The sequence below is a fragment of the Daldinia childiae genome (assembly GCF_008694065.1).
Source record: "Daldinia childiae strain JS-1345 chromosome Unknown Scaffold4, whole genome shotgun sequence".
Classification (NCBI taxonomy): Eukaryota; Fungi; Ascomycota; class Sordariomycetes; order Xylariales; family Hypoxylaceae; genus Daldinia; species Daldinia childiae.
In genome coordinates this window covers 141,600-154,984 of record NW_022984645.1, presented here as the reverse complement: position 1 = coordinate 154,984, position 13,385 = coordinate 141,600, and the positions used below count along the sequence as shown (strand labels likewise).

Sequence of the window (13,385 nt, the reverse complement as noted above, 5' to 3'; positions counted from 1 at the left end):
GGGCGCAGCGCCGTTTGACAGATAGCCAACTCTTTTTTCTTTTCCCCTGATTTTATTTTATTAGTTCTAAGTCACTCTTCCGATCTTACTTCCTTCGCCCTAACCCTTCGAAGTTCGAACACCGCCAGACTGAAAATAGAACATCCCCCTCCCTTCTACCGTTCGGGTTTTCAAAATAAAGGCCAATACAGCTAGCTAGTTACCTTATAACGTCGCAATCATGTCCGACAAGAAGAACGAAGACTATGCTATTCGTATGCCCGACACGGGTTTGCGAAGCCCTTATGACGGCGGAGAGAAGGATCCCTTCATCCCGTCCCGCCCTTCGCGCGCCGCTTCCCAACAGCAGCTCTCTTCCCAGATCGCCAAGATTGAGAATAACCCGACTGTCTCTATTCTTGCCTACTGTCTGTCCTCGATTAGTATGACCGTCGTCAACAAATACGTCGTGTCCGGCTCCGATTGGAACTTGAACTTCTTCTATCTCGCAGTCCAGGTACTACTATACGATAACATCTACGATGTATAAGACTTGGAATTTGCTAACTCTAGAACTCTAGTCCATTGTGTGTATAGTAACCATCGAGGTCTGCAAGCAATTGGGTTTAATCAAGACCCTTGCGCCTTTCGACGTAAACAAGGGGAAGCGATGTACGTGTTTTATTTTCTTGGTTGCCTTGAGACCCCTGTCTATCTATATATACATATAGTATATGTGTATATATATACTAACTCGATTGCAGGGTTCCCCGTCTCTCTTCTCCTCGTCGGTATGATCTATACGAGCACAAAGTCGTTACAGCTCCTGTCCGTTCCCGTCTACACCATCTTCAAGAATTTAACCACCATCGTTATCGCATATGGCGAGGTTCTATGGTTCGGAGGTAGTGTCACGCCTCTGGCACTCCTTTCGTTCGGTCTGATGGTTATGAGTTCCGTCATCGCGGCTTGGGCCGACACGCGCAGCGCTAGTCAAACTGCCGAGGCCGCTGAGGCTCTTGCGTCCCTGAATGCTGGATACGCTTGGATGGGTCTAAATGTCTTCTGCACTGCTTCCTACCTTCTGAGCATGCGTAAGGTTATTAAGAACATGAACTTCAAGGACTGGGATAGTAAGTTTTATTTATTACGCTCCTCGCGGTTTGTTTGCTAAATATGCTAACTCAACACAGGCATGTTCTACAACAACTTCCTCACCATTCCCGTCTTAATCGTCTGCTCGCTTATCACCGAAGACTGGTCCAGCGAGAATTTGGCCAAGAACTTCCCCACCGAGTCTCGAAATGCTATTTTGATTGGTATGATCTACTCGGGTATGGCTGCTATCTTCATCTCGTACTGCTCTGCGTGGTGCATCCGAGTTACATCCTCCACCACCTACTCTATGGTTGGAGCTCTCAACAAGCTCCCGCTCGCCGTCAGCGGTCTTATCTTCTTCTCTGCACCTGTCACCGTAGGCAGCGTTTCGGCCATTTTGATCGGGTTTATCAGTGGTCTTGTATACGCTTGGGCCAAGGTGCGACAGTCGCAGCTGGCCAAGAACTCGCTACCGACCACGCAGCCTACGATGAGCGCAAGCTCCCAGAGCAATCGCGACGCTAACTCGTAGACGAGAGCACAATGCTTTCTGCAGGTTTCGCGGCGATGTTCTTGGCACCGACTGCATGGCCACTTCGAGCCAGTGCAATTCTAAACAGGCGGCAGACACTGCAAGACAGTCAAGCAGCACCACGCCTCCTATGTCGGCCAACGTCACTGTATAATATCTATCCCATCCCATCCCTTTCGACTCGGTGGCGCCGGACAGACGGGCCGATGAATTTCTGGTATAGACTTTTTAACTTATAATGAGAAAACGGAGCTCTACGGATACGGGGAGGGAAAGTCATAGTAATTCATCATCATCATGTTTTTTTTTCTGGACGGCGCAAGAACAGGAACGAAAACCCCTTGATCCCTCCCCCTTTTTTTATTATCATGTCATAGTTGTTTTATTTGCAGGGGAGGTGTAGGCATCGTTCATGTCGAGATAGGCGTCGTGTCCGTAGTCGCAGTCTAGATCTCGACTATGCGGGAAATGCTATGCATATTGTTGAATTGGTGTTGAGGGGGGGATGGGGAGAAAGAGAGAGCATGTCACATACAAATACATATGCGTACGATCGTACGAGCTGGTCTATCTGAGCAGTCGTAATACACCAACTAACTACCGGCTTATGGCCTAACCATATAGATATCAGACCTTGATGTTTCTGATGTAGGCATTGCCGGGATAGTCATAGATAATACGATGAGGCTAAGTTAGAAATGACTACCTTAATGACTACCTAATCAACCTTATACTCGAAGCTACAATTTGTGTTTGATTGAATTAATATTTCATCCTTTTGATTTGTCTCATTAAAAACCTTCATTCCCTATACCTTACCTACCAATCGTTGATGTGTTCAATAGACCTTCCTCTTTTCTGCACTCACTTTTCACCCTAAAACAAAAAGCCTTGTCGAATTCCATTCCTGTTTCGTCCGCCAGTAAAGAGGAATTTCCAATCTATCCAGACCCTTAACACGGTCGTACTTTTGGCTTAGAGCAGCCTATGAAACTACACCCTCTTCCCCCATTGACTCAGTTATATCAAGGGGCCAATTTTAATACTTCCCACTAGTATCGAGCCGTCAGTCACCACCATTCCGATTCCACCGCCGGGGTACTGCGCATCGCGTGCCGAGAGCTCGGTTTTGCCGACTCGGGCATACAACAAGTCGCCTGACACTTTGAGAGTCACGGTATATGGTATATCGTACTGCCAGTCGAATTCCACGCTAGCTAGTTCAATGCGCTCGTAATCAAGGGCTTTGACAAGCGCTATACGCTTCTTGGAACCGCTGATATTGGCAGTGCCCTTATAGAAAAGAAGTGCGTAGTATCTATTCAACCCTCGTACCCGGGCCGCAACGCCGGCTGGTCCGCCGATATTCACAACAAAGTCCCTGAATATGGCCCTGTAATTTGTCCAGTCTCGCGTGCCGTAGCTGACGATGCCTTCGCCTTGATCCTGGGCTACCGCGAATGTACCGCTAGAAAGGGAGAACACGTCGGCGCCATTGACGAAGGACCTCTTGTAGAAGGTCCGGGGCCCATCTCGGTAGTTGCCTGGTTCAAGGACGAGAGCTGGCGTGCCATCCCATCGCAGATATTCTAGCCATATACCCTCCTCTTCACTTTCGTTTGTGGAGAGGTTTCTCTTGCTGGATATAGCTATACCCACGGCCTGAATTGGTTGACAGCGTATATTTACTGGAACTCTCCATTTCAAGACATTAGGGCTATTCAGTTCGGGATAAACAGGAGCACTAGATAAGGTCTTGAGTTCATCCTTGTGCGTATATGCTTTTACTACTAAACATACCGAACTTGGACAATTCTTGGTGTATATGGATGCACTAATGACCTGGCCTGGGTATATTAAGGGTGAGGCTACTAGCTCGTAGAGACACATCGGCGTAATTTCAGGCGTTATAAAAGTAGCTGTCATCACATATGACATGTCGTCATTTCTTGGAAGTCGAATTTCGAGACCGGTTCTTTTATTGTCGATGGTGCCTTGCTTGATACCTAGTATCCCGCAGTAGGTATTTTCTTTCATGATTTGGAACCCCTGGAGGCTCCCTGGTAGACTGAAGTGAAACTGTGCGCCTTCCTTCGGGGACGCGAGAGCTTCTTCTCCTACAAGCTTCCGGCCCATATTTGCAATGCTATAAGCGATATTCGTAGCGTTATTCATAGAGTATCCGCCGTCTGCGCTCGAGATCCAAGCACGATCGTCCAACGGTCCTCTCCAGTCAAGATTTTTTCCTTTATTATTTTTACTGGAATCGAGCGCTTCTAACCCATGCATGATAGCAACTAAGCATCCAACATTCCCCGAGTTACAATCCGTATCCCAACCGCATGTATTCACAATATGCATGGCTTCAGCGAAGTCATGACCCCCGTATATTAGTGACATGATCATGATTCCGTGGTTGGGTACTACGTGGCAGAATCCCGGAAACTTGTCGTACCCGTATTTCTTCTCGATCCTTTGCCGCGTGTATATCCAATCGTCGTCGTCTTCGCACCACGCACGCACGTCTCTAACCAATGCGGCTATAAGCGAGTCCGAGGGCACGAAGCTAAGTCCGGTATTTAATAGATGATTCACATCCTTTGAGGCAAATGCTTCGGCCTCCATAGCCGCCCATAGCTGAGCTGCATATACGGCTTCTCCATCGTGGCTCACCGAGCCCGCTGCTCCTGCGAGCTGAGCAGCTAAAGCTGGATTTCCCGGTGCCGTCATGGCAAATCCATCAATAAAGATTTGAGCGCCGATCTGCTGGGCAATAGTACGGCCGTTTGTCTGTATCGAGCCGCTGTGGGGTGCCTTGATTCCCTTTCGTAGGTTTAGGAAAGCCGTATGCTCAGTCGATATACCGTTGCCACCCCACCAGAAAACTGTGTGGTCTTTGATCACATTATTGAGCCACGTCTTGCCGACCTGTTCAGCACTAATTATTTTCTCTTGTGTGATACCTGGGGTGCTAGGGGGTGTTATGTTTGGGATGCTCGGGGTTCCTGAAGTTTCAGAGGCTTCTGTTGTTTCTAGGGTTTCTGTGATTTCCATCCTGTCTTCGTTCTCATCGTGGCTTTCCTGATGCTGAATAGGGTCACGACAGCGAGTATAATGTTCCTCTAGCGCCCTCACGAATGTAAAGGTGCCGGAGATGTCGTCATCCGTAACAACTATAGGGAGCTTTAGCTTTTCGTTGACATAGTACCGGATATGTCCTAACTCGGCGAGGATACGCTGATGCGTCCATCCCTCGAACGGACGACCCATGTATACCCCTATCAGCTTGCCAAGGACACCGGCATAGACTCTTTCGAGGTAGTCTTTTGGAAGAGACGACGTAGTCTCATCCATTATCTCGTGTTTTTCCTCTTTTTGCTCTTCCATCATAATTAAATTGTTAAGGATATGAGAGAAATAGAGGAGTAAAAGGTAAATTGAAAAGAAGAGGAAGAGAGAGAAAGAGAAGTAGAGGGAGAGAATAAAATTGAAATGTAGACGCGTAGTTGCCTATGATACATGTACTGTATATACATCCATATGTACCTCTGTTTCGTGTGCCCCGTGCCTTCGTTGCACGAATTAGGCACCTGCCTAGCTAAGCTATTATACAATAGAAGTGATATTTTGGAAGGAAGTCTCTGAAATATGGTATATCAATTGAGATCCGTTTGAGCAAGTGTATACTGTAAAAACGGAAGAACCTATTGGCTGTCATACAAAAATGACGTTGTATTTAATTACTAAGTACCTAATGTACCAAAGGGAAATCTACGATCTAATCAACAACAACAAAAAATATAATCGTAAATAAACCCAATTTACAGGAAATAACTTCGTCTCGTACGCTGAAGAAGTGGGCTATTTTAGGACTCATGCTTACGTCCAAATGGGATACATCTATCTCAGTAAGCCTTCAAGTTCGAGCACATTCGGCAAGACGAGCGGCGAAGAGATGGAATAAAAGAATTTGGTTTTTTTTTGTAAATCCATGCTACCTTACAGATTTACCGCCAAGTACATTTGGCCGTACCAGAAACCCCCCAAAAACGCCGTTGATGCATGCCGTCGATACAAGTCCCATGAATCTTTTACTCTCTTGCTTTTGATCCACCGGCGCGCATTATCATGTCTAATTTAATGGGTATCCATTGTTAATCGTCATGTCTTACCATCACTCGACTCCTATCTCGCCACGGCTGCGGTGAGCACCTGTGTACGGAAGAAACCTCCCTTGGTGCGTTCGATTACTTGCTGATAAACAGAGCTTGGGGGGTGGTTCATAACAACTGTGCCCTCCTTATAATCAATCTTCGCATCAACTCTGGTATCGCGGATAAGATTCACGATCCACTTCTCACCCTCATCCTCACCGAGACCTAGACGTGCGCTTAGGTCCTTAATATCGATGCGGGCATGGATCTTGCAGTAGCTCTCAGAAATAAGGTGTCGCGCAGAGTCAACAAAGGCATCAGCGGTGGAGAATAGGAAGAAGTCAGAGCGCAGGATCTCCTCGGCGAGCGAAAGCTGCCGTTGTGCTTCCTCGAAGTCGAAGTCAATGTAGAGCGCTCGCACAAAGTCGGTCACAGGGTCGCTGTACTCGTACGCCTCCTGCTTAACTATGCGGATAATATCCTTGAGTTGCTTCTGGTACTGACCAGAGTTCCGAGCTCGACTGCGACCTGTGATGATGGCAGCGGTGAGGTAACGAAGGATCCAGGGACAGCTGGTCTGGATGGTGTTGATGTAAGCGGGGCTGAAGAACAGATCCAGAAGCGTGTCGCGAGTACGATCGTCATTGAAGAGAGGAAACAACGCCCAGTGGATAAGCCAGGTACGTTGACTCAGTTGGGCCAGGGGGTTGTTAAAAAGCTTAGTATCAATGTTCTCCTTAACCTTGTTCAGTTCTTCCACGCTACCCTCCCAATTTGTAGTCAGAATCTCGGATGCGAGCTTTCCCCACGTTGCGGCAGCCACCTTATCATTGTCGGTAGAAAGCACACGGAACTGGTATAAAAGATCGGCAGCAGCAGCATAGTTACCACAGCTGTACTGGAAGTTGCCAAAGTCGTAGAGCGCGTTAACCATTTCGATGGTGACCTAGCAGGAATTAGAACCGAGTAGAAATAAGTAAAGGGGTTGGCTATGCATACATCATGGTCCTTTTTCAGGAACTCAAGGTTAGCAACCTTGTCGCTTCGCAGGTTTCCGACAACATCTTCGCGGCCTAGTAAATCGACGAGCTTGCTGGTGCTCTCCTCGAACTGTTCCAGGCGCGATATAACTTTTTGTCGTTTATCGTTAAACTCTGCGGGTGGTTGATCTAGACCTTCAAGTTCCGCCTTAAGGTTTCCGACGAAATCTGTCATGTTTGTAGTCTTAAGAAGTTCATATTTGGCTTTTGTAATAGCAAGGACCGCGGCATCATCAGCGTCTTCGGGGAGTTGACCGGCTGCGAATTCGAGGAGGGGGAACACAAGGTGACGGTCGAGATGACCGATCAACTTGGGTAAAAGATCGTATTCGGCCATATTGACTGCGTATATTGTATAGATATCGGGATGTTTATGGCGGAAGGACGACTTCAAAATATTGAGGCTGATAAAATTGATTAAAAATTATCACCAATGTAATTGTTTGGAGGGGCAGCGAGTTATTCCTCAGTCCGCATGTGGCTTGGTTTGACGAGGGCTACAACGAATAATTCAGAAAAAGTGGATTGTGGGACACTTCATTCTTATCGATAAATTTTAGTTATGTAAGTTAAATGTGGGGTAATACTTGCTTCAAGCTTTCATTAGAATATATTTTCCGATATTTAACCGGGGATCTACGTTCCCCAATACCAAGTACAGTATTTATTCTTTTTGCACTGTCCGTGATCTGATATCACTAAAAAAAGTTCAAGTGCTTTTTACGATTCACGACTGCCTCAGTCGGCCTTAATCTTCTATACAAGTGTCCATCTCAACCACAACCATGCTATTACCTAGAGCTTTACGGCGGCTTGCAGCCCCTTCAGTATTATTATCAACACCTCTGAAACGGTTTAACTTACCCATACGCACACAATTCCTCTCAGTGTCAGCTTCGACCTCGTCCAGCGATCCGGCGGCGATCCCCTCCGAACCTATTCACCCCGAACTAAAGAACCCTATCCCCTCTACTACACAAACAGAACAAATAGAACAAACAAAGCCGAAGAAGCCAGAGAAATTGCCATACTTCGTTGCCAGGAATAATCTCAATAATCTTGGCGTGTATCATAGGGTGAAGCGGGGTGGAAATCTAAAGCTCACATTGGTAAAGAATGGAGAAGGAGATTTAAAGGCTTTGAAAAAAGACATCAAGGAGGCACTGCAGCTCAATGATAGTGAAATTTCTCTCAATAGCGTTACCGGACACATTGTCATAAGGGTATGTTTATATTCTTCACAGCAGGTAATTATCTCTTTTACTAACATCCATCATTAGGGCCATATGAAGTTGCAAGTTTTCAACTTTCTCTATAGTATGGGCTTTTGAGGGGGTTCAGAGAGTAGCGACGATATATATACGGCGCCATGATGCTCGATTACTCTTACCCAAGGAAGTAAGGTGAAGTAACGATGGAGGAGCCTGTATCAGTATACAAGCACGGAGAAAAATCATACAGGCAGACAGAAGTCTGTCTTCAAGCAATAAGTCAAGTTAAGACTGCTCTTTTTTAGGGATATCGGTTATATAGTATTCCGAAAGTCAACTCCCAACTACACATGTACATATATGTACAAAAGGCACGAGCCATCAGATGGAAGCTCGAACATGCATGTATCAGATTAAATGAAAAAATATGAAAACCAATTCACTCCCCATCTCCTTTTCTCATGACGATGGTACTGGGTACTCTCTCGGCCCTTCGGTACAATATAACACCACGATCGAAGTTTCACTAAGGCCCAGCTCCTGCTTCGCATCCGTACACGCTCTTCGCAGCGCAGCTAGAGTGGCAGCGCCACAAGGTCCGGCAAATATACTATGAGCTTCGAGTTCCTGCACCGCATTATGCGCCTCCAAGTCCGTCACTACGATACTCGCATCTACGCCTTCTTTTAGTACTGGCCATGCAGTGATCGATAGTGTACCGCAGTTCATCCCACACATGATGGTATCTTCAGTCGGAACCGGAACACTCTTGCCCACTTTGAGTGACTCCAGAAGACACGCTGCGGTTGTAGGTTCTACAGAGAGAACTTTTGCCTGGCCAAACTTTTTGCGCCAAGAGGCGCTTTTGAAGTGTGCTGTGACGGCCTCCCCTATAGATCCGGCGCCGACAGGGACGATCGCATGAGTAGCCGGCTTCCCACCCGTTAACTCCAGGACCTGACGATCGGACTCTGCCAACATCGTGCTATATCCCTGGACGAAATACTCCGGGACAACATCGAATCCTTCCACACTAACATCCATAATTAAAATCGCTTTATCGCTAGCTTCGGCCTCCTTCTGTGCCACGGGTATCACATCATCGTAACTCCCATCCACTTCAATAATTTCTGCGCCCTCGCTCCTAATCTTGTTCCGGGTCTGTTCATCCATAAACTTAGGCACGAAAACCTTCGTAGGAATGCCCATAATCTTCGCGGCTATCCGCGACACAGCCCGGCCGCAGTTCCCTTCCGTGAGCGTCACGATCCGGACCCCTGCCTCTCGGGCCTTGGCGCCTACTTCTGCGAGGGGCGCGCTCCCATCCGATACCGATAGCCCCAGATGCGATCCAACGGCACGGTATACGGCCCATGATGCGCCCAGGATCTTGAATGCCGGCAGACCGAACCGGTTGGATTCGTCCTTTAATAACACGTTCCCGAGTCCTAGCTCCGCTGCTAGGTCTGGTAGAGAATGTAGTTGCGTCTCATTGTAGTCCGGCAAAGTCTTATGGAATGCAAGGACCGTCCCCTCCTGGCGCCCGCCCTGCGCGCCAACGGAGTCATGTATCCATTCCCGTGCCGGAGGATTCAGGTGGATGAACGGCGACATATTTGTATTATTGGTTTGTCTACAATTTTGAAGTAGTAGGGTAATAGACTTCCTTTGGTCTAACCATACAAACTACTAATAAAGTAACAATGATTCGCTTATTCCATCTGCCTAGATGGACCCCCACGCCGACCTCGGATCCCGATGCGGTCCCTAGATATGGGGAATGCCGGCTATATATTCTCGGACGTTGTATTAGCGGTGGAGACCAGTATAGTCTCTTTCAACCCCATCCTGCAAGGATACGTCTGCCAACCCGCTGGGAGTAGTATTGAAATTCAATTCAAATCCCGAGACCTACACATCGCGGAGTTGATTGTATCTAAAACCAAACTATCATATCAAGGAATTATCACCGTCTCCTATTTTTACCATTTTAATACTTGGCGCGCTCTTCAACGTGTAAGTCTATTCAGAGCATAATTAAATACTACAAGGACCAAATCGCTATTAGCCTAAATAATAAATTTGAGCAGCAGCATCCTCTAGTACGATTTTACAACAGATATATAGATACTCAGAAATATCACCAGTCCAACATAGTATCTTATTATGTTATAGAAATATTGAAAAGTCATACCGATTAAATATAGAGGTAGATATTTCGTGGGCTAATATTAAATTAGGAATTACAAAAACTATGCTAGCCACCTAATAATATCAATTAGTTCATGCATTTCAAGATTCACTCTTTTCCTCATGCAAAAAATGTTTACCTAGGGTAATATGGCAAAGTAAAGAACAAATCTAAAAGAGCTATATGCCATAGTTGGAAGAAATATCATGTTGGGTGTTGATGAACTATAGAGACAAGCTACTTAATTGATGAGAGCCCCTGTTATCCAGACTCTCGATGGTTAGGTATAGAAGGATAGCCAAATACTATACCACAAAATAAGGGTGTATAAACTAAGATACTAGGATTCAGCTTCTAATATATGGATGTAATAGTAATATTTTGAAGTAATCAACCTTCTAGGAATGGGAGAGGAATATCCTCCTCATATGGATTTGCTATCTAGTAGTCGCTTTAAGGGGTAACCTTATCATTTCTTGATTATACAGGAAAAATATTAAGCCCCCTTTTTTCCTTCCCTCTTTATGATTTAAAGGGGTAAAATACTCCATAAGTCGTTTGGACACTTTTCAACTAGGCACTGATTCTATTAAGATACTTGCTGCCTTACAGTTGCTCTTAATGACATTCAATACCGAACCCCAGCAATATTTTGCAGTTTACTTTTACCCGAGATTGTTTCTTGACCGATTTGAAGCTCTTCTGTATTGCTAAATTTTTTGGTATCAATGATGTGTAGGCGCATACACACACGTTCTTCGTCAAGAGATGTTATGCTTGACTTGCAAACAACAGCTCGGCCACTAAATCACTAATTATCATCTAGAAAGTACGAACCTAATTACTTAGTGTCATAATAACTCATACCCAGGATCACAAAAAATGAAAAAGAAGAGAGGTTTCGGCCTTGATACACCTATGAAAGTGTTACTAAACATTTTTACTTCTTGGCCATGGTCGAAAAACGCTACATTTGTATGTGCTTCCTCTAGATTGCTGAGCATGACGCGATATTGGTCATTCTCTGTGAACCATCAAACTAAGAGATTCAAATCGTCTGGTCTACACCTGTGGCCTTAGGCCAATAATGTACGATACGGAGAAACACAATGTCGTAAGCTCTGAATTGCTGCATGACAAATTTAATGCCTTGGATCATAGTCATATGTAACTTGAGAGTTCGTTTGCTTCTTGGCTGGCTCTTCAACGTCTATATGAACACTCTGAACCATCTCGATCTTTCAGGTTCTCCCTCGAATCTACATCTATCAACCTAACCTTCAAGTTACTTACTATCTAACAGCATATCCCATCGCCCAAAATGTGTAGGTTTTAATACAATTCTTCTGTAAATTCTAAATATTTCGTGCTAACGGTTATTATATAGCGTCCCATGGCCACGGCAGTAAGAAGTCCAAGAAGCCCAGCAGGCATTCTAAAGACAAAGACTGGTCAGACATGTACTTGGAACGTCGCCAATCGGACCAGAGCAATGCATATGTTGTCTACGAGCATGGTGTAGGTTCAGGGTCGTCAGGATCTCACAGCCACTCCCATAGAAGTCACCATGGAAGCCATCATGGAGGTCACCACGGAAGTCACCACGGGAGCCATCATGGAAGTCATCACGGAAGTCATCACGGAGAGCCGGTCACGTCAGATCAACCACCGGCTCAACCAACTATACCTGAAGAGCCGCCAGCCGACCCGCAACCTGCACCGATGAACGATCAAGCCAGTTTTACTGAACAATCTGGATATCAGACCGTCGTCCAGCCAGTTTCCGGTGGTAGGGCAGTCCGCGTATCGGTAGCAACCGGATACACAGCGGATGGAGTCGCGGCCCAGGCGGATAACTACCACCACCCTAACCAAGACTCATACCCGGCAGGGCCCAGTCAAGCAGCGGATCAGGATCAAGCGAACTACTACGACGCCAACCAAGCAGCCGGTCAGGATTTACCAAATGTTGATGAAACCTATCAAGTAGTGGATCCGGAAACAGGGGCTCCAGTTCCTGATGGACAGGAATACCAGGATGGCGATCCGGGGAATGTCAACGGCTTGGGATTCGGCTGGAGTCAACCTGATCAATATGGTAGACAATATCTTCAGCATGAGAAGAAGCACCACAAGAAGCATCATCATCATGGTCATCATCATCATCATCACCACCACCGCCACTAGTATGTTCCTTAACTTTTGATTATCATATAGGTTTTAGGAGTTGGCTATTTCTTCTCAGGTAGGCGAAGATTATCATTTACACCGAATCTCTGGAGTTTGAGGCGCACGAAGCAGGAAATATCTTTATCTAGTTGCACGCCATATGCGTTGATTTACGATTTATTTATAATAACAATAAAAAATCCTATTTTACGAATATTACGATTTAGTAGTCCCTTGAAAAATTTGTACTTCTAAGTAGAATGAAAAAAGACGGTCTCCTTTGTGCTTCGCACGAGGAATCTAGATGTTACCTATAAGGCTCTGTTTCTGTGCAGATTTCCAGGGGTATCACTGGCTGTACTGGCGACTGGTAGTTTCTATGTGAATGGTAGCCTCAATTGTAAGTGAAATTGTAACATAATATTTAATTTAGTGCTGGTACTGAATATTAGAAGCTTAACTTATAAGTCTTAATTCATTTAATCTTGATTTTATATTTAATCCTTTTCAACTACCACCCATACGTACTTTTTATTTAGTAAATCTCTGATTCGAAATATTGCATGTACAAATTGAGGCCCCCAAACCGAGGGTTTGGTGAAATAATCTTGTGCTTCTCTTAATGTGAAGTGTGTCATGGCGTTAGTCACTATTGATCAAGTGTGATAGTCACATCTAGTGGTCTACGTTTACATCTCTGTGTTGATGGCGTACGCCCCTGAGAAAGGAAACACTACAAGATCAAGAATGAATCATGAGCTACACAACACGTCTAATGCTTCTAAATTGTAATCATATGTGACATAGAAGTTGGTACTTCCTATGGGCTCTTCTGCCTTTATAAACATGCTGCGGCTCTCTTCGAATTGCTGCTTTCCGCATCAGAATTCTACTACCTAACCTGGTTCGACTTTACGATTTGACACCATCACCAATCGACCAATATGTGTAAGTTCTACTCTTTATACTAACCCGAAGGCTTGAGCTATTGTATTAACGAAAAATATCCAG

The 13,385-nt window shown here is 45.5% G+C and overlaps 4 protein-coding genes across 5 annotated transcripts; 1 reads left to right on the top strand and 3 right to left on the bottom strand.

The window, feature by feature from the left end:
• Window positions 1-220: 220 nt before the first annotated feature.
• Window positions 221-1,609, top strand: GL218_04353 (GDP-mannose transporter; the record flags this gene model as incomplete). The annotated part of the gene is made up of 4 exons (XM_033580954.1): window positions 221-496; window positions 561-651; window positions 744-1,112; window positions 1,173-1,609. The coding sequence occupies 4 exons, from the start codon at window positions 221-223 to the stop codon at window positions 1,607-1,609; spliced, it is 1,173 nt and encodes a 390-aa protein (XP_033435955.1).
• Window positions 1,610-2,629: 1,020 nt separating this feature from the next.
• GL218_04352 (putative adp-ribosylation crystallin j1 protein) lies at window positions 2,630-4,963 on the bottom strand (the record flags this gene model as incomplete). 2 transcript variants are annotated; one of them, XM_033580952.1, is made up of 2 exons in its annotated part: window positions 3,867-3,885; window positions 4,065-4,963. In XM_033580952.1, the coding sequence occupies 2 exons, from the start codon at window positions 4,961-4,963 to the stop codon at window positions 3,867-3,869; spliced, it is 918 nt and encodes a 305-aa protein (XP_033435954.1). The 2 variants fall into 2 exon arrangements, with proteins under 2 accessions (XP_033435953.1, XP_033435954.1); XM_033580953.1 differs by having other exon boundaries at window positions 2,630-4,963.
• Window positions 4,964-5,794: 831 nt separating this feature from the next.
• GL218_04351 (Eukaryotic translation initiation factor 3 subunit E) lies at window positions 5,795-7,140 on the bottom strand (the record flags this gene model as incomplete). Its single annotated transcript, XM_033580951.1, has 2 exons — window positions 5,795-6,709; window positions 6,763-7,140. 2 exons carry the CDS (start codon window positions 7,138-7,140, stop codon window positions 5,795-5,797), a joined length of 1,293 nt encoding a protein of 430 aa, XP_033435952.1.
• A 1,333-nt stretch (window positions 7,141-8,473) lies between these two features.
• GL218_04350 (Diaminopropionate ammonia-lyase) lies at window positions 8,474-9,628 on the bottom strand (the record flags this gene model as incomplete). Its single annotated transcript, XM_033580950.1, has 1 exon — window positions 8,474-9,628. One exon carries the CDS (start codon window positions 9,626-9,628, stop codon window positions 8,474-8,476), a length of 1,155 nt encoding a protein of 384 aa, XP_033435951.1.
• Window positions 9,629-13,385: the final 3,757 nt, after the last annotated feature.